Genomic DNA, 19,727 nt, shown 5'->3' on the forward strand with positions numbered 1-19,727 from the left:
TGTTACCGGCTCAGGGGCCAGGCGAGGCTGGCAACGGACACGAACGGATGGTGCTTTTACGTGTCACCGGCACGGGGGCCAGGCGAGGCTAAAAGACAGAAAACAGGAAAAAGTAAAAAGGATCAAACATGGAATAATTTCTTGAAAAATCTAATTTCAAGAAACCACTGCCATTACCACAACCCATCACACACCACCACCACCACCACCACCACCACCACCACCACCACCAACAACAAATAGATAAAAACACTGACAAGGAATTCTTAAAGAAATGAAAACGTTTTTTTTTTCCCCCTTAATTTTACAAATTTATTCAGAATATGTAGTTCAATAATCAGTCATGTGCCACTGCTCTGTGCCATCACTGTCACTGCACCATGCTGAAAACAATGTCGCATGAGGATCCACCACCGCTGTGCTCTGCTGTGACGATGTTACACTTTGTCATTGTTCTCCAGGTTATACTCGATCAAAAGAGACTTAAATACTTCCAGGTTGCTTGATAACGAGTCCAGATACACCTGAAGGTCATTAATGAACTGGAATTCAATGGAAAAATATATATAAATATATCACACATATAACTTGAAAAATTGTGCTTGAAGGCATGACACATTACCAAAAATTTGGGCTCAAAAAAGATAGTGCTACATTCCACTCCTATACTCTATGCCAGCATTTCTCAACTGGGGTTCTCCAGAACCCTAGGGTTCTCTGAGGAAGAGTTAGATAGGCTAATGCAGTCCCACTGCATGGCATCTTGGGCAAATGTCTTCTATCACAGCCCCACGTTGACCTAAGCCTTTTGAGTAGATTTGGCAGACAGCAGCTGAAAGGAGGTTCCACATACATATATCACCATCTTAATTGCTTCCTAGCTACATGGTTTCGGGTTCAGTCCCACTGCGTGGCACTTTGGGTAAGTGTCTTCCACTATAGCCCCGAGCCGACAGGAGCTTTGTGATTGAATTCGGTAGGTGGAAGTTACTGCTGTGTGTGTATGTGTGCGTATAGCTGCTCAATGCCTCTCCAAAAGAGAGAGAGAGGGATAATTATATATAAATAAAATGACAGTGGCACATAAAAGCACTCATGTGGTGACATGTAAAAGCGCCCGTGCAGTACCACGTAAAAGCGCCTGTGCAGTACCACGTAAAAGTGCCAGTGCGGTACCACGTAAAAGCATCCGTGCGGTACCACGTAAAAGCACCCGTGCGGTACCACATAAAAGCGTCCGTGCGGTACCACGTAAAAGTGCCTGTGCAGTACCACATAAAAGCGCCTGTGCAGTACCACGTAAAAGCACCCGTGCATACCACGTAAAAGCGCACGTGCGGTACCACGTAAAAGCGCCTGGGCGGTACCACGTAAAAGCGCCCGTGCGGTACCACGTAAAAGCACCCAGCACACTGTGTTAAGTTGTTAGCATTTGGAAGGGCATCCAGCTGTAGAAACCATGCTAAAATAGGCAGGAGTCTGGTGCAGTCACACTGGCTTGCCAGCTCTGGTCACACATTTGTCAGCGCTAATCCAACCCATGCCAGCAAGGACAACAGATATCAAATGATGATGATTCTATATAAACACACACGTGTTGTTCATGCCTCGAAATCATGGTTGTTAAAGAACAACCAGCACTGTCGTTTAACTGATGTTTGTTTCCAGCCTTCTGTGAAAAACCGCTCTATGTTACGCTGGTGAGACCCATATTGGAGTACGGGATTCAAGCCTCTTCTCCTTATCTCCTCAAAGACATACATCATCTTGAAAGAGTCCAGAAGCTGGCTACCCGCATGGTTCTTGGTCTCAAGCATTTGTCTTATGAAGAAAGGCTGAAGACGCTCGGCCTTTATTCTCTAGAAAAACGACGACGCCGTGGTGATCTCATTCTTGCTCACAACATCATAAGCAGAAAGTGTAACCTCTCGAAAGAGCTATTCTTCACTCCTGCTCCAGAGCATCGGCTGCGGGGTCACTCCGGAAAGCTCTATCTGCGACGATTTCACCTCAATCGAAGGAGAGGGGCTTTCTCCATCCGGGTTGCGGATCCGTGGAATAAGCTGCCGGACGAGATAGTGAAGATGCCGACAACCACTCGGTTCAAAGTCTCTCTTGACCAGAAAAGGCCCGAACTCTTTGCATGAACACCCTCCCTGTACATAACTCCATGTCCCCCTACATGGCCTTGCTTTTTGCTTTTTGAGCCAAAAAATTAACTTAACTTAACTAACATTTGGCCATGGGGAAATAAATGCTGTTGGGTATTGAACTCATGACTTTATGAACATGAGCTGAATGCCCTAACCACTAAGCCATGTGCCCTCACAAAAGCCAGAATGTTATGAGTGGTAACAAAATATGGGCAGACAATTTGTTCAGTACTGTCTGTCCAAGGGGAAATATTACTTCACTTGGAATGTATACTGAACCAATTCTAGCATGCAATCGTTGAGTAAATAATTTAGTTAACCCACCTGTTCTTCATCTAAGTTGGTACCGTTACACAAAATGTTCATAAGGCCCGTACGGCTTGGGGCTGCTATTGAAATAATCTGGTGAAAGAGAGAGAAATATTGTAAAGGGTAACAGAAACAGCAATAACAACAGTAACGATGAAACAAGTTGGACACAAGCCAAAGCAAGAGCATCCTGACCTGCTAGAAATAGCAGCCATATCCTCAAGACTATTTTGAGTAATGAAACGCAGTCCTAAATATAGGCACAGGTGTGTCTATGTAGTAAGAAGCTTGCTTCCCAACGACATGGTTCAGGGGTCTGTTCCACCTTGGGGGGGGGGGGGGGCAAGTGCGTTCTACTATAGCCTTGGGTTGACCAAAGCCTTATGAGTGTATTTGGTAGGCAGAAACTGAAAGAAGCCCATTATATATATGTGTGTGTAGTTGCTCCCTGTAGTCACCACTTGACAAGTAGTGTTGGTTTGTTTATGTCCCTGTGATTTAACGAGTCATTAAAAGAGACCAATAGAAATAGTACCAGGCTTTAAAAAAAAAAAGATAAATTCTGGGCTTGAAAACATTTGACTAAACACTCTTCAAGGCATTGCTCCAGCATGGCCACCGTCTAATGACCGAAACAAGTAAAAAATAGAGATACTTTATATGAATACAGGACATGCTGCAGTTGGAAGACCTGATCATAGGAAGACCCGATCATAGGAAGACCCGATCATAGTTGTCTAACATGGACAACTGGATCAAAACTGACCCGAGGATAGAAAATGATGTATGAAGTTAAGTTAGTGGAGTTAATTTTTTGGCTCAAAAAGCAAAAAGCAAGGCCATGTAGGGGGACATGGAGTTATGTACAGGGTTATATATATATATATATATAACATCATCATTAGTTGTTGACAGTAAACACCTGTATTGTTTGTTTGGTTCCTTGGAAGCAGCTCAAAATACACAACACCTCTGTAATCCCATCAAATTGACAGCATGACCTTTTTTGATGCAATTCACCTTTTGATGTTGTTTCTGCTGGCTCATTACGCTTGGACCATGATGGTTTTCGATTGATATTATTGTAAACAATTTATTTCCCATCACCAGTGGTGACTTCTTTAAAAAAAAAAGGGCAATTTCATTGCATTTGAGATGAATATTGCAAATATATATTGCACAGACACACAAACATACATATGTACAACAGGCTTCTTTCAGTTTCCATTTACCAAATCCACTCACAAGGCTTTGGTCGGCCCAAGGCTATAGTAGAAGACACTTGCCCAAGGTGCCACGCAGTGGAAATGAACCTGGAACCATGTGGTTGGTAAGCAAGCTACTTACCACACAGCCACTCCTGCGCTTATATCTCTCTCTATATAAACGGCAGTTTGTCTGTGCGTTTTCTGTGTGTCTGTTTTCTCGTACCCTCACCCTGACCACGGCTTTCAACCGATTCTGATGAAACTTGACACACACATAGCCCAATGTCATAATTCAAAACTAACGCAGCGAAAATTTTGAAAAGTTCCCCCAGTTCTGAAAAAAATCGATAAATTCGACATGGGGTCGAGAATCAGAAACCCAAACCACAGACCGTCTAGGGGACTCCACCTTTTTTAACTCTCAAAAAAAATTTACCATTATTTTTTTTCCATTTTTTTGCTATAACTCTCTAAAAATGCTTTATAGTTATTTCCCTTACAAACCTGAGCAACGCCGGGCGATACCGCTAGTTTAACATAATATCATAAGGTAACTGATATCTAAAAGATATAAAACTTTGAAGCAGGCAATGCAGCAGATCTAAAAAGCATTTAACCCTTTCGTGTTCAGATTATTCTGTTAAATGTATACTTTTTCACTCAAATTGTTTGGAATTAATCATGCATTATCTTATAGCTTTGAGGTTTCAATGATGTCATCATCATCATCAATGTTTATTTTTAGAACGTCACTGTAGGTTAGGTGTGAGAGGCTGGATATCGCCAGTTTGAATATAAAACATGTATAATATATTAAAGGGTTAATGATAAATCCAAGAGGCATTAGAAAATGAGTGAATGAAAGACTGAGCAAATGAATGAAAGCAAAAAAAAAAAAAAAAAAAAAAATCCTTACTGAAAATAGTTTCTGTACAAGCCATCCGTGGTATTGACTAAGTGTTTCATCATAGGATTTTTGAATGAGTGGATGTAGTGACTGAGATGCTTTTCCAGCTTTGTGTTCTTCCAAATATCCAGACAGAAAAACGTATATGAATTCTAGAGCTCTAAAAGTAGAAATAACACCATCGTCAGCTCTCGTCAATTTACTCGTTGACTCATTGTGTTAAGTGAATCTCTTTCAATTTATGTGGAACCCAAATATCAAGCTTCTTAACAAGTCCAAGACATTTAGAATTATTTTCAATTGTTTTGTGTGATATGTATAACACCTCTGCAATCTATCACACACAATCAGATTCAATAATGGCTTTGATTCAGTCATCATCAACTTCAGTGGGTCGACCAGAATATTGGTCATCTTTGAGTGAAAAATCTCCAGAATGGAATTTTTTAATATCATTTCTGACATGTGTGCATTCTGTTAAGTAATCAATACCATAAACTTCACGTCTTTTTGTGAGTTTCACCAGCTTCCTTGCCTTTACGGAAATAAAAAACCAAATTATTGTGAAAATGTTTGTCTTTTGCACTCAATGTTAAAATTGACACTGAACTAACAGTTGTAGACAAAATTATGTGCAATTTGCTTCTAAAGTAAGCTAAAAGTAACAGCTTTCAAATGTCAAAGGGTAAAAAAAATCATAACATTGACAAAAGTCATTAAAAAAAAATTGTAACTATTTACGAAAAATGAAATTACTTTCTTGCCAACCCTAGATATATACACACACACACACATTATATATATATATATATCACGTGACCGACCAGACCATCAGATGTTACTACACATCGCTGGTCATTTTAGCCTTCGAATGACGCCACCCCGCTGGCTAAGCGAGCAGGCCAATATATATATATATATATATATATATATCACGTGACCGACCAGACCATCGGATGTTGCTACACATCGCTGGTCATTTTAGCCTTCGAATGACGCCACCCCGCTGGCTAAGCGAGCAGGCCAATATATATATATATATATATATATATATATATATATATATATATATATATACACATACATATATATACATACATATATATACATACATATATATACATACATATATATACATACATATATATACATACATATATATACATACATATATATATATATATATATGCACATACATATGGTTCAAATCTACGGAAAACAAAAGACCAAGACAGGGGAGGGAATAGCAAGCAGGTGTATTAATTTGACTCCCAGGAAAAATGGAGAAGTCTTTGATATTTTGAGCCTATGCTCTTTGACAGAAAAAGATGAAAGGCAAAAAATGGAGAGATAACGAAAAAGAATTAACAATTTGGGATTAACAGTTCTACATATTGAAATGACTGGAATAAAAGAAGCCAATGAAAGGGAAGATAACAGTGAATCAGCTGAACTGGGTGCGCAAGTGCATGTGTGTGTGTGTATATGAGGATGTTGTGTGTGTATGAGGGGGTGATCATAAGATTAGCACTCTACACAAATGCATACTATTAATGTAGTTTATCATCACCATCATCATAGTTTAGCGTCCGCTTTCCATGCCGGCATGGGTTGGACGGTTCAACTGGGGTCTGGGAAGCCAGAAGGCTGCACCAGGCTCCAGTCTGATCTGACAATGTTTCTACGGCTGGATGCCCTTCCTAACGCCAACCACTCCGTGAGTGTAGTGGGTGCTTTTTACGTGCCAGGGGAGGCTGGCAAACGGCCACGGTCGGATGGTGCTTTTTACGTGCCACCGGCACGGAGGCCAGTCGGAGTGGCGTTGGCAACGGCCACGTTTGGATGGTTCTCTTACGTGCCACCGGTACTGGTATCACAGCTACAATTTCCATTGATGTTGATCGATTTCGATTTTGATTTCAGTAGTTCTCGGGGGGGGGGCCGATTCAGCATGACCGTGTGACAAGGCTGACCCTTTGAATTACAGGTACAATTCATTTTCCGTCAGCTGAGTTAACTGGAGCAATGAGAAATAAAGTGTCTTGCTCAAGGAAGAAAGCATTGCAAAACAAGGAGAGGGAGAAAAAACATAAAAGGTGAGGATTACATATAAGAGGAAAGACATATTGCAAGGTAAGAGGAAGCAAACCCCAGCTAATCTTTATATATAAAAGTAAGGTTGTGTGCTGTCTGTCTCCTATGATTTAGATTCCTAACTACTCCCACATTTTGCGGTGCAGTTTAACCAAAAGCGGGTATCTTATAGTCGTGATTCATATCGAGCCCTTCTGGGTATTAGCACGCGTCTACGATGAGTTTACAATTTAAAAAAAAATTTACCATCAATTTTTCCCATTTTTGGCATATATAAGGGAAGTAACTCTCTAAAAATTTATTATTAAATCTCAGAACGTAAAAAGCTACAGTAACACCCCTCCCCCCGCTTTGTGGTTAGCCATATTGACATGGCTATTATACTTTACATCTCTAAAAATGCTTATATAGTTATTTCCCTTACAAATCTGAGCAACGCCGGGCGATACTGCTAGTTAGAATTAAATTTATACTGGACAAAATACAGTTGGAGTGCCTAAAATGATTACCTCTTCAACCAGAGTCCACTGATACCAGCATAGTTTGTTGTCTTGTTCTCTTGTTCATCCAAGAACATTGCTTCAAGGTGGGAGAAGGTAGCAGGGTCTGTGTCATACTTGGTTTGTAGTTTCTGTAGTAAGGAGACAATAGAAACACTTGAATTTATGAAGAACATATACAATGAGGTAAACCAGGGGTTCCCAACCCTTTTTGTTGTTATCGCCCACTTTTCCACACACAAAAATTCCCATCGCCCACCTGTGCAGTAATTTTCAAGATGTAAAAATAAAGCGTATTCAGAACGGTTGCTTAAAAAATGAAATATTGCAAAATGGGCATTCGGAGTTGAAACGTTATTCAGAAGAATGATGTTTTTGATTGCTAAATGTTTCTCAATGAAATAAAATTGAAAAATGATACATGTATTAAATGTTCAACAAACTCACCATTGGTTACCTATAACCTATTTCTTTATTACCCACAAGGGGCTAAACACAGCGGGGACAAACAAGGACAGACATAGGTATTAAGTCGATTTGATCGACCCCAGTGCGTAACTGGTACTTAATTAATCGACCCCGAAAGGATGAAAGGAAAAGTCGACCTCGGCGGAATTTGAACTCAGAACGTAACGGCAGACGAAATACAGCTACGCAATTCGTCCGACGTGCTAACGTTTCTGCCAGTTCGCCACCCTAAACCATTGGTTACCTATAACCGTTGACTCATCCACTTGTATTCAGAAGATTGGAGAATTTGAATGAGTTGAGGACATTCCTGGCCATTTCATCTATTCGTCAAGAAATTGTATTGTTACTAATTGGAATTTTCTTGATAATTTTGTCAGACTTCTTGTGCATTAGAGTTGACAGAACTTCTTCAATGACAGGTCGAAGCAATGTTTCTCCTATAGTGTGGGACTTTCTGGTCTTTGCGACCAGTAATGCAATATTGTACAACACAATCATACCATCATTTTCCTGTATAGTTGCTTCTGTAAACATCGTGTTCAGTGTTTTCTGCTTTTCGAAAGAAACCTTAAGTTGCCAAAAAATGACAATGGTTTGTCTTTTTTTGTCAGAATGCTTGGAATCAAAATGATATTTCAAGTGTGAAGGCTTCACAGCTTCCTTGCTCAAAGTTTGCTGGCATAAAAGACAGTTCCGAGGAGAAGCAATAAATCCATATGTTTCTTTATTACCCACAAGGGCTAAACACAGAGGGGACAAACAAGGACAGACAAATGGATTAAGTCGATTATATCGACCCCAGTGTGTAACTGGTACTTAATTTATCGACCCCGAAAGGATGAAAGGCAAAGTCGACCTTGGCGGAATTTGAACTCATAACGTGACGGCAGACGAAATACGGCTACGCATTTCGCCCGGCGTGCTAACGGTTCTGCCAGCTCGCCGCCTTAGTCCTCAGTTAAACCATCCAACCCATGCCAGCATGGAAAGCAGATGCTCCTGGTGACAAGTTTTCTTTACCGGAGGCATCAGGAAAGTAAAAATTTGAAAAAAGAATTCATAGAAGCAGAATCGGCAAAGGCAGAAATTCACGATGCACGCTGATGTGTGTGCATCTAATGCAAGTGTAGTGACGTGGTTAATGGGTCTGGTCACTACTTTTGATCTCAGAATAGCCCTAAAAATGACTTATCACATACGATAAGGATGAATGGATGAGGGAACAACAGATATAGTTTGTTCAGTAATTTCTTCCATATAGGCGCAGGAGTGGTGTGTGGTAAGTAGCTTGCTAACCAACCACATGGTTCCGGCTTCAGTCCCACTGCGTGGCATCTTGGGCAATTGTCTTCTGCTATAGCTCCGGGCCGACCAATGCCTTGTGAGTGAATTTGGTAGACGGAAACTGAAAGAAGCCTGTCGTATATATATATATATATATATATAATATATATATATATATATATATATATATATATATATGTATGTGAGTTTGTCCCCCTAGCATCGCTTGACAACCGATGCTGGTGTGTTTACGTCCCCGTCACTTAGCGGTTCAGCAAAAGAGACCGATAGAATAAGTACTGGGCTTACATAGAATAAGTCCCGGGGTCGATTTGCTCGACTAAAGGCGGTGCTCCAGCATGGCCGCAGTCAAATGCCTGAAACAAGTAAAAGAGTATACATGAAGTGGCAATACAGAAGTACAGAGAGTGTGTGGGCGGCAGAGGAGAGAAACGAAGATATGCAAAAGCTGGGTCTGCCAAAGGTCAACTGGCGAAATCGTTTGAAGCCACTCTGTTTATGCCAAAATAATCATTTGATGTTTAGCCACTGTGTAGGCGTTTTATTTTGGTGACTGAAGAGTTGTTTGTCTCACTGGGGTGTGGTAGCAGATAGTGTTGTTTGTTTGTTTCATTAAGGAGACAGATAGGGTTGTTTATTTCTCTGGTAAGGACAGATGAATTACAATCGTACAGCTGTATACTACTTCCTTAGTTTAGACTAGGGAAAACATAATTACCGAAAATCCTTTATCGCCCACCATTTCTTAACACTTTCGTTACCAACCCAGCTGAAACCGGCTCTGGCTCTGAGTACAAATGTCTTGTTTTCGTATGTTTTGAATTAAAATCTTCCATCAAACCTTGGTCACAATTTATGTTCCTAGCTGAATGATAATTAAGTTATTTTACTAAATTCTTTGTTATATTTAAAGTAATTGAAAGAAACACAGATCATCTCAAAATAAATATAGTAACGAAAGGGTTAAAAATTCGTTTATCGCCCACCTGATAATTGAAATTGCCCACCAGTGAGCGATATTGCCAGGTTGAGAAACCCTGATGTAAACATACCATACAGCCACTGACTTTTTCCTTCTTGTTGTATCCAGGTCAACCTAACCCCAACCCAGCAAAAATATGATCAAAGAAAAAAAGCTCTGACACTGAGCCTCATCGTTTACTTTGGTGGCAGGAGTCAATAAAGAACCAGTCAAGTACTGGAATTGATTTATCTTCTCTCATTCTCTCCCTTGAATCAACACTGAACACAATGTTTATGGAAGCAACTGATGGTATGATTGTGCCGTACAATATTGATTCAACAGCACAAGACTGACCACGTCAAGAAACCCACCAATCTTTCCACTGCCCCTTCACTATTCAATGGTGCCCCCTCAGATTTACTCTACTTCAGCATTATTACAAGTGTCCACCCAGAATATTCTGAAGTACCCCCAGGTACCAAAGTCTGGCAGCAGGTCAGACACCAAATTGTCATAGTAACATTCAATTTTCTTTCTTTTTCTTGGGCAAGTGTCTTCTACTATAGCCTCGGGCTGACCAAAGCCTTGTGAGTGGATTTGGTAGATGGAAACCAAAAGAAGCCCGTCGTATATATATGTATGTGCATGTATGTTTGTGTGTCTGTGTGTCTGTGTTTGTCCCCCTAGCATTGCTTGACAACCGATGCTGGTGTGTTTATGACCCCATCACTTAGTGGTTCGGCCAAAGAGACTGATAGAATAAGTATTGGGCTTACAAAGAATAAGTCCCGGGGTCGAGTTGCTCGATTAAAGGCGGTGCCCCAGCATGGCCGCAGTCAAAATGACTGAAACAAGTAAAAAGAGAAAAAGAGAGATATCTATACAGTGTGTTTCCTTCGGTTTCCAATAACCAAATCAGCTCACAAAGCTTCGGTTAGCCCAAGGTTATAATAGAAGACACTTGCCCAAGGTGCCATCAACAGTTTGAACTTTGTTGCCCTTGGTTTGACATCTTCGACATCAGCAGTAACGATCTGCTTAACATATTACTTGACTCTACAATCTTTTCCGTATCAACTTTAAACCAAAAGGCAGTCCGAATATATTAGAACTTGAACTCTTACCTCAATGTTTCCAGTAATATCAGATCGAATTGGTGAGAAAGTAGTTCCAAAGCCTTCTGCAATAGAAAAGAAAATATTATCAGGACTATAACCTCATTCACCAGCATGACTATAACTTCAATCAACAAATGAAAATAGACAGTCTACCATTGAACAGGATATGTCTTTTTCAGGTAACATGTCAGAGAAATTTGGTTGAGTTACCTGCCGTTTTTATGATGCAGCTCTATTTATAACACCCACTTGCAGCTAGGTAGACTGGACAGTCAAGGCAGATAGGCTAAGTTTTTATGTTAACATGAAAATGCCATGTTCATGGTTACAGTAGAATTTTGGTGACAAAATATAAGCTACTGATCTCTCAGAAGCTCAGCTGTTACCCAAATCACTCAGCCATTCATATTCTTTCCAGACAATAAATACTCAAGTGAAAATCAAAATCAAAATCGATCAACATCAATGGAAATCGTAGCAGTGATACCAGTGCCGGTGGCACATAAGAGAACCATCCGAACATGGCTGTTGCCAGCACCGCCCAGACTGGCTTCCGTGCCGGTGGCACGTAAAAAGCACCCACTACACTCATGGAGTGGTTGGCGTTAGGAAGGGCATCCAGCTGTAGAAACATTGCCAGATCAGACTGGGCCTGGTGCAGCCTTCTGGCTTCCTAGACCCCAGTTGAACCGTCCAACCCATGCCAGCATGGAAAGTGGACGCTAAACGATGATGATGATGATGATAATTATAAAAGAGATCTTATTCCACTTTGTAGCTAATAAAGGCTGTGACATTTTAATTACTAATCACTAATGATTGTCACCTCTTGAACCAACTTCAGGGTCCAGGATACACATCCTCTGTGCTCCCACTTCATACCTCTCAGAACAAATTGCAGCCTTACTGCTTATTGTACTGGCGTTGAGTGGGGACTGCAATGTATTTTTGAATACTCTCCTCCTGAGACCCAAACACATCCCTTGTTAACCCATGTAATAGACAATGTGGCATGGTCGTTCTTTTACACCCTTTCCATATTGCAGTTTGTGGTAGTCTTTATTTGTGCCAGGCACCAAACCAGTATTTGTATTGGGCCTATGGAAAATATATCCACCCAGTGACATAAAACAAATATTGTATGTACCAAATGAAATCATATCAATATATATATATCATCATTGTTTAACGTCTGTTTTCCGTGCTAGCACGGGTTGGACGGTTCAACCGGGGTCTGGGAAGCCAGGGGCTGCTCCAGGCTCCAGTCTGATCTGGCAGAGTTTCTACGGCTGGATGCCCTTCCTAACGCCAACCACTCCGCGAGTGTATACATATATGTTATGTGTCTGTGTGTATATATATACACACACACACACACACCAGTATATACTGAGATGCAAATTATACACACACACACACTTTTTTTGAGTAACACTTAACCCTTTAGTATTTAAACCGGCCATACCAGGCCAAAATTTTCTTGCTGTTATATGTTCAAACCAGCCAGCTTTGACCTCTCACACCTACCCTACAAAGTCATTCTGTAAATAAACGGGGACATCATCAAAATCTCAGAGTTACAAGATGCTGTACAATTAATTTTAAACAATATGATTAAACAGGCTTTACATCTGACAGAATAATCTGAATGCTAAAGTCTTAAACGTTTGAAGTTGTTGAATTTGTCCCAATTTATAAGCTTTATACTTTCTAAGTCGTTTGACATGAGCTGGAGTCATTCTGCTTACGCTTTGCATTAGATTCATAATGCTTAATGAAATAGCTTTCTAAATTATCCAAAAGCATTTCTACTCTCTTCCTATAATAGTGTCTCTACTTTAATTTCTATTCATTTACTATTCATTACCCTAATTATATTTGCATACTATATCTTACTCACTACTAACCATAATCATAAACCGGTATTATTCAATCTGCTGTGATGATTCAAACAAACTTACAAATTAATTAAGGGTATATTTTTTCCTCCCTCTGAAGAAATTAAGCTCAGAAGCATGATTTTATACTTATTTAACCTCACTAAACTAATTAAAACAGCCATAATGGATAATGATCGATTTTTTGCTGATAATAAACTCTTATTAACTTCAATATCTCTATTTTCTTATTCTTCATTTGCATGATTATAAACCATGGTTTATATATAAACCTGTTATTTTTATGGATTTAATCCTCTCCTCAAAATATTAGGTACTGAACCAATTTAAATTTGTCAAAATATTTTCGTCGCTTTGAGACCGCGACCTGTTCACTGATAAAACTTAAGTGAATCATACGGTTTTTGTGTGTTTCTTAAATTGCTTATAAACACCTTCCACGCTGCAATTGTTTTCGTTCCAGCACACGATCTCAGATCAAGTCACTCGCTATGCAAGTACATCTCCGTAAACACACCAGCATCGGTTGTCAAGCAATGCTAGGGTGAAAAACACAGACACACAAACATGCACACACACACACATACATATATATATATACGACGGGCTTCTTTCAGTTTCCGTCTACCAAATCCACTCACAAGGGTTTGGTCGACCCGAAGCTATAGAAGAAGACACTTGCCCAAGATGCCATGCAGTGGAACTGAACCCGGAACCATGTGGTTGGTAAGCAAGCTACTTACCACACAGCCACTCCTGCGTATGTATATATATACTACATGGATGATATTTTCAATCAAGACATTACACCTGTATCTGCTTCAGTGCTTCAATTCTGTGTACGTACATATATTTACTCTGTTGTTGACTTTGATCAATGGTTTCTCCTGTTAATTTGATGCACAATTTTCTATCATTAATACCACTATTGATGTTTTTGACAATACGAGTGTGCTAGTTTTACAATAAAATAAGGGCAATTTTGCAACTGAACTGGTCAGATGAGTTTCATAGTTAACTGGGAACAAAAAGAGTTGATGTCAATTACTTTTTAATGTAATTAAATATTCAAGGTTACAAGAAAAAAGAAAAAAATATTGCTACTGTCATTATTTGAAACTAGCCATTGCCAAATTAACTGGTGAAACTTGTTTTTCTATGAAAGAAAATGAAGGTGGTAACAGTCCTTGAAGATTTTATTTCTTAACAAAAAAGATTTGAAGTGCCTCAGGATGGTCACAGTTTAACCCTTTAGTGTTCTGATTATTCTATCAAACATAATGCTTATTGATTCCCATTGATTTGAATTAACCATGCATTATCTCATATCTTCAAGATTTTGATGGTGTAATTACTTAATGTATAATAACATTGTAGGGTAGGTGTGAGAGCCTGGATCTGGTCAGTTTGAACATAAAGCAGATTAAATATTTTGGCCGGATATGGCTGGTTTAAATACTAAAGGGTTAAAGTGTAAAGCAAGTAAAAAGTATATTAGCCCTTTAGCATTTAAACCGGCCATATCTGGCCAAAAGTATTCTGCCTGTTTTATGTTCAAAGTGGCCAGATCTGGTCTCTCACACCAACCCTACAATATCGTTTTAAAAATTAACAGCTACCTCATCGAAATCTCATAGCTACAAGATAATGCATGATTAGTTCAAAACAATTTGGATGAAAAAGCATTAATTTTGGTAGAATAATGCAAACACTAAAGGGTTAAATAAAAAAATATGCAGATGTTAAATTTTACCATTCTACTGATTTAAAAAAACGAAGGTTGTTTGAGTTGACTGAGGATGACTTGCATTAGGGTTTTTCCTGCAAATGGTATGAGTGATATGTCTCTGTAGTTGTTACACTGAAGGCCATTTTCTTTTCTTTTATAGAGGTGTATGATGCAGACGTCTTTGAATTCTTGTAGAATTTGTTTGGGTTCCAACATGTAGCAAACAGTGCAAATAGTTTATCCTGTATTCTCCATCCGCCACGTTTGTAGATCTCAGCAGTGGAGGCGCAATGGCCCAGTGGTTAGGGCAGCGGACTCGTGGTCGGAGGATCGCGGTTTCGATTCCCAGACCGGGCATTGTGAGTGTTTATTGAGCGAAAACACCTAAAAGCTCCACGAGGCTCCGGCAGGGGGTGGTGGTGAACCCTGCTGTACTCTTTCACCACAACTTTCTCTCGCTCTTTCTTCCTGTTTCTCTTGTACCTGTATTTCAAAGGGCCAGCCTTGTCACACTCTGTATCACGCTGATTCTCCCCGAGAACTACGTTAAGGGTACACGTGTCTGTGGAGTGCTCAGCTACTTGCACGTTGATATCACGAGCAAGCTGTTCCGTTGATCGTATCAGCTGGGACCCTCATCCTCACAACCGACGGAGTGCTCCTATTATAGATCTCAGCCGGAATTGCATCAGACCCAGCAACTTTACCATTGGTTAGTCACTTAAAAGTCAGTTGAAAATCTCAAGTGTATGTGTGTCACTTAGATGACTGTGGATACATGAGGGAGCTGGTTTACTGCCTCTACAATTATATGAAAGGGGCTATAGTAGAAGACACTTGCCCAAGGTGCCATGCAGTGAGACTGAACCCGGAACCATGTGGTTCATAAGCAAGCTATTTACCACACAGCCACTCCTACGTCTATAAAATATATAAAAAATTATGTTGTCACTACTTTGGTTACTATAATTGGTATCATTAGTTACACTCACCCTCAGGTAGTGGCTTGTATCGCTAGGGGTTATGCAATCACGTATATGGGTTGCATGTGGGATAAAGAGGGTACCTCTGGTGGTCCATTGGCGCCATTAACATGAGCCAGTACTACTGGCTAAAGTGGGATTAGGGGCAAGTTTATAGGTGCAAAGTTCTAATCTTGTCAAATATAGGTTGTAACCAGGCTAGCTGATGGATGCAAGTTCTCAGTTCTCATTACATCTTGTTTACTAATATTATTTGTAATATTCTCATTGCTATGCGTAGACAAATTACGATTGCTAGAATTACAACTTACAAGCAAATCATAACTTAAAGGGTTACAAGGAGCTTTAGTATTACTGATATTTACATCATTAAGATTATTAAAGTTGTTATTAGGGGCTAAATCAATATTACTGCAAACATTATCAATCCCACAGGCCAAAGAATACCCTTGTTGCTTACTTATTTTGATTTATATATATATATATATATATATATATATATATACTCACACGATGGGTTCCTTTCAGTTTCTGTCTACCAAGTCCACTCACAAGGCTTTAGTCACCTCAAGGCTATAATAGAAGATACCCTAGCTGCCGTGCAGTGGGACTGAACCCAGAACCATGTGGTTGGGAAGCAAGCTTCTAAACATAGCCACGCTTGGGGATGCATTTTGAAACTTATGAAATGCTTTCAAAATGTCCTTATTTGGTTTGAATTCAATATTTACAAATTATATATCTACCTATATACACACGTTTCAATATTTTACTTTTATACACACACACATCGTATTTACTGGGGTACAATGCCATCTTATAAACTGTGCAATCCTCACTTTTACACCTTAATATCAGTAATATTTTTTGTTTGACACTCGGGTAAAATGCTACCCCTCCGTTTTGTACTATATTTCTCGCCTCACACAAAAGTAAATATGTTATCTATTTACCAAAATGATTTGTGTTGACAAAATCGTTAGAACATTACTGAGATATTTTGTGTTATTATTGCTCTTAGTGGATTGATTTCGAATCTTGCTGAGACCAACTTAACATTTCATCCACTCCAGAAGCAATTTAATCGTCTATATCCCTTCCTTTACAAATGTGTTGTACCTACGATTCATTAACGATCCTTTATCCTTCCATCGTTAATTTAAAAAAAAAAATAAGGTACTTAATAAAGTACCAAGGTCTGTTTAGAACGACACTACTTGTTTCTTTTAGAACACTTGACTATTAGAAATCGCGTAAAAATTTATAATAGCAATAGATTTAGTTTTAAAATATTAGTGGTAAAAAAAAAGAAGTTTCTTACCTAAGAATTTGACGATGTATCGACTGGCATGAAGAAGTTGGACAACTTCTATGTGGCCTTGGTCAGTAATTGCAGGGAATAAATACGTGGAATCACCGAAAAATGTCATTCTGGCAATGAAGAACTGTCGTTATATTAAGTCATATGTGTATATTCACACCTATATATATATGTATAAACCTCCTCTCCTTCTCTCTATGTGTGTGTATATATATATATATATATATATATATAGTCTTACGGTATATTACTGGTTATGGCATGTAACTGGTCAGAATGTTATACACACCCCGTGATTTTTCGTCCTAATAATTAATCTTCCGGTTTTTGCCTTCTTTGAAATATGTTTTTCGGGTTGTTAACCACAACAAACATGGGCGGTCTGGGTTTTTGTCTACCTTTTCTATATATTTCCAGAGTTCTTTGCCGGTTTGTGGCTGTGTTTCTTAGTTTTACTGGAGTTCTGATTCAGCACAGAAATCTGTTTCGTTGTAGCCTTGAAGTTTTTTTTGGTGTCTATTCTTTATTCTGTACTTTTCTCGCCTCGTCCATCTGATTCAGCTGTTAACCAATGCGGTAGACAACTGCCTGTGAAAGCATAATAGATAAAAGAATGTAAAGTAGTTATATATATACATATATCAAATGAGAAATAGGCTATACAACGTACTACTACTACTATCTATTAAGAAAAAGAGAACTCGGTACTTCTATTGATAAAAAGTTTAGTGGGATTTGGCACCTCACAAGTGACCACTTATTCATCCCAGATGGGAATCTTCGGGCGATAATCTCTATATATAATTATATATATAAATAAATTAAGCACTAAGCTAATACATTTGTTAAAACTTGTCCCTCACGAGTAGTCTTCTTTGCTTATTGCCGCGTGTGCATATATATATATGTATATATAAAGATAGGGTGTGTATAATGAGCCCTCGTTAAAGTCGTGGGCCAGTCCGTTTTATGGGTTGTATAAAGAACTTACTCCAGCTGTGTTCTTCCTTATTTTTTTTTTAAAGATGAAGTATGCATTTTAAGGAAATGTGGCTGCTATTTCTAACATGTCGAGTGACAAGCAGACATCTACGTATATGAAATTCTACACGCTTATATTATACAAAAAGTAACTGTTGGAGTATATTAAGGTAGCCGGGTGTAAACATGTCAGAACATTGTAGATAGGGTGAGCATGTATGTGTGAAAAACAGGCGGATAGATAAACAGATAGGTAGGTAGCCAAAGATAGTTAATAAAACAATTAGACAGATACAAATAATTAGGCAGACATAGAGAGATGTTTACTTAATGCTTCCTTAATATTTTGCCAACCTGTTTTACAAAGTATTCCTGCAGGGGTTTGGTGTCTGACGGGGCAGCACTATATCACATGAAACATTACCTGGATATATTGGATGCTTTAACCTACGTTTGAAAACAAAGGATGATGTTCTACAGAAGTAATAATAATAATACGGAATAACGTAAACGAGAGTTGGGGGAATACCTCTTTTGTGAAAGAATGGGTTGTAAAAAAAATGGGTGGTGCCGGTTCGTATGGTAATAAAAGGGTTAAAAGGAGGAAGAGGGGGGAAAAGTGAAAGAAAGGGAGATAGAGTAAGATAACAATGGGAGAAAAAGAGAGAGAGAGAGAGAAAGTAAAGTTATACAGTTAAGGAGTGAGGGAAGAGTAAGAGGCATTTAGATATACCAATATAATAAGGATGGGTAGGAAGCAGAGATATAGTAAGATAACAATGGGAGAAAAAGAGAGAGAGAGAGAGAAAGTAAAGTTATACAGTTAAGGAGTGAGGGAAGAGTAAGAGGCATTTAGATATACCAATATAATAAGGATGGGTAGGAAGCAGAGATATAGTAAGATAACAATGGGAGAAAAAGAGAGAGAGAGAGAGAAAGTAAAGTTATACAGTTAAGGAGTGAGGGAAGAGTAAGAGGCATTTAGATATACCAATATAATAAGGATGGGTAGGAAGCAGAGATATAGTAAGATAACAATGGGAGAAAAAGAGAGAGAGAGAGAGAAAGTAAAGTTATACAGTTAAGGAGTGAGGGAAGAGTAAGAGGCATTTAGATATACCAATATAATAAGGATGGGTAGGAAGCAGAGATATAGTAAGATAACAATGGGAGAAAAAGAGAGAGAGAGAAAGTAAACTTATACAGTTAAGGAGTGAGGGAAGAGTAAGAGGCATTTAGATATACCAATATAATAAGGATGGGTGGGAAGCAGAGATATAGTAAGATAACAATGGGAGAAAAAGAGAGAGAGAGAAAGTAAAGTTATACAGTTAAGGAGTGAGGGAGAGTAAGAGGCATTTAGAGATATACCAATATAATAAGGATGGGTAGGAAGCAGAGATATAGTAAGATAACAATGGGAGAAAAAGAGAGAGAGAGAAAGTAAACTTATACAGTTAAGGAGTGAGGGAAGAGTAAGAGGCATTTAGATATACCAATATAATAAGGATGGGTGGGAAGCAGAGATATATAAGATAACAATGGGAGAAAAAGAGAGAGAAGTAAACTTATACAGTTAAGGAGTGGGGGAAGAGTAAGAGAGCATTTAGATATACCAATATAATAAGGATGGGTAGGAAGCAGAGATATAGTAAGATAACAATGGGAGAAAAAGAGAGAGAGAGAAAGTAAACTTATACAGTTAAGGAGTGAGGGAAGAGTAAGAGGCATTTAGATATACCAATATAATAAGGATGGGTGGGAAGCAGAGATATAGTAAGATAAC

The 19,727-nt window shown here is 38.9% G+C and overlaps 1 protein-coding gene across 6 annotated transcripts; it reads right to left on the bottom strand.

Annotated features, from left to right (window-relative positions):
- Positions 1-263: 263 nt before the first annotated feature.
- LOC115224284 (glycolipid transfer protein) lies at positions 264-18,633 on the bottom strand. 6 transcript variants are annotated; one of them, XM_029795103.2, is made up of 7 exons: positions 18,471-18,633; positions 16,961-17,548; positions 11,036-11,091; positions 7,181-7,302; positions 4,587-4,737; positions 2,478-2,555; positions 264-542 (listed from the first exon to the last, which is right to left on the bottom strand). In XM_029795103.2, the coding sequence occupies exons 2-7, from the start codon at positions 17,067-17,069 to the stop codon at positions 438-440; spliced, it is 621 nt and encodes a 206-aa protein (XP_029650963.1). In that variant the 5' UTR covers positions 17,070-17,548; positions 18,471-18,633; the 3' UTR covers positions 264-437. The 6 variants fall into 6 exon arrangements, with proteins under 6 accessions (XP_029650963.1, XP_029650960.1, XP_029650961.1 ...); XM_029795100.2 differs by having other exon boundaries at positions 18,366-18,490; XM_029795101.2 differs by lacking the exon at positions 18,471-18,633 and adding an exon at positions 18,296-18,446.
- Positions 18,634-19,727: the final 1,094 nt, after the last annotated feature.

This window comes from Octopus sinensis, linkage group LG25, assembly GCF_006345805.1.
Source record: "Octopus sinensis linkage group LG25, ASM634580v1, whole genome shotgun sequence".
Lineage (NCBI taxonomy): Eukaryota > Metazoa > Mollusca > Cephalopoda > Octopoda > Octopodidae > Octopus > Octopus sinensis.

Coding starts and splice junctions, on each gene's coding strand:
- LOC115224284 (XM_029795103.2), bottom strand. CDS start 17,069: ATGACATTTTTCGGTGATTCCACGTATTTATTCCCTGCAATTACTGAC. Junction 11,092..16,960: donor ATACATCGTCAAATTCTTAG/GTAAGAAACTTC, acceptor TTTCTATTGCAG/AAGGCTTTGGAACTACTTTC. Junction 2,556..4,586: donor TTGTACAGAAACTATTTTCA/GTAAGGATTTTT, acceptor CTCTTTCACCAG/ATTATTTCAATAGCAGCCCC.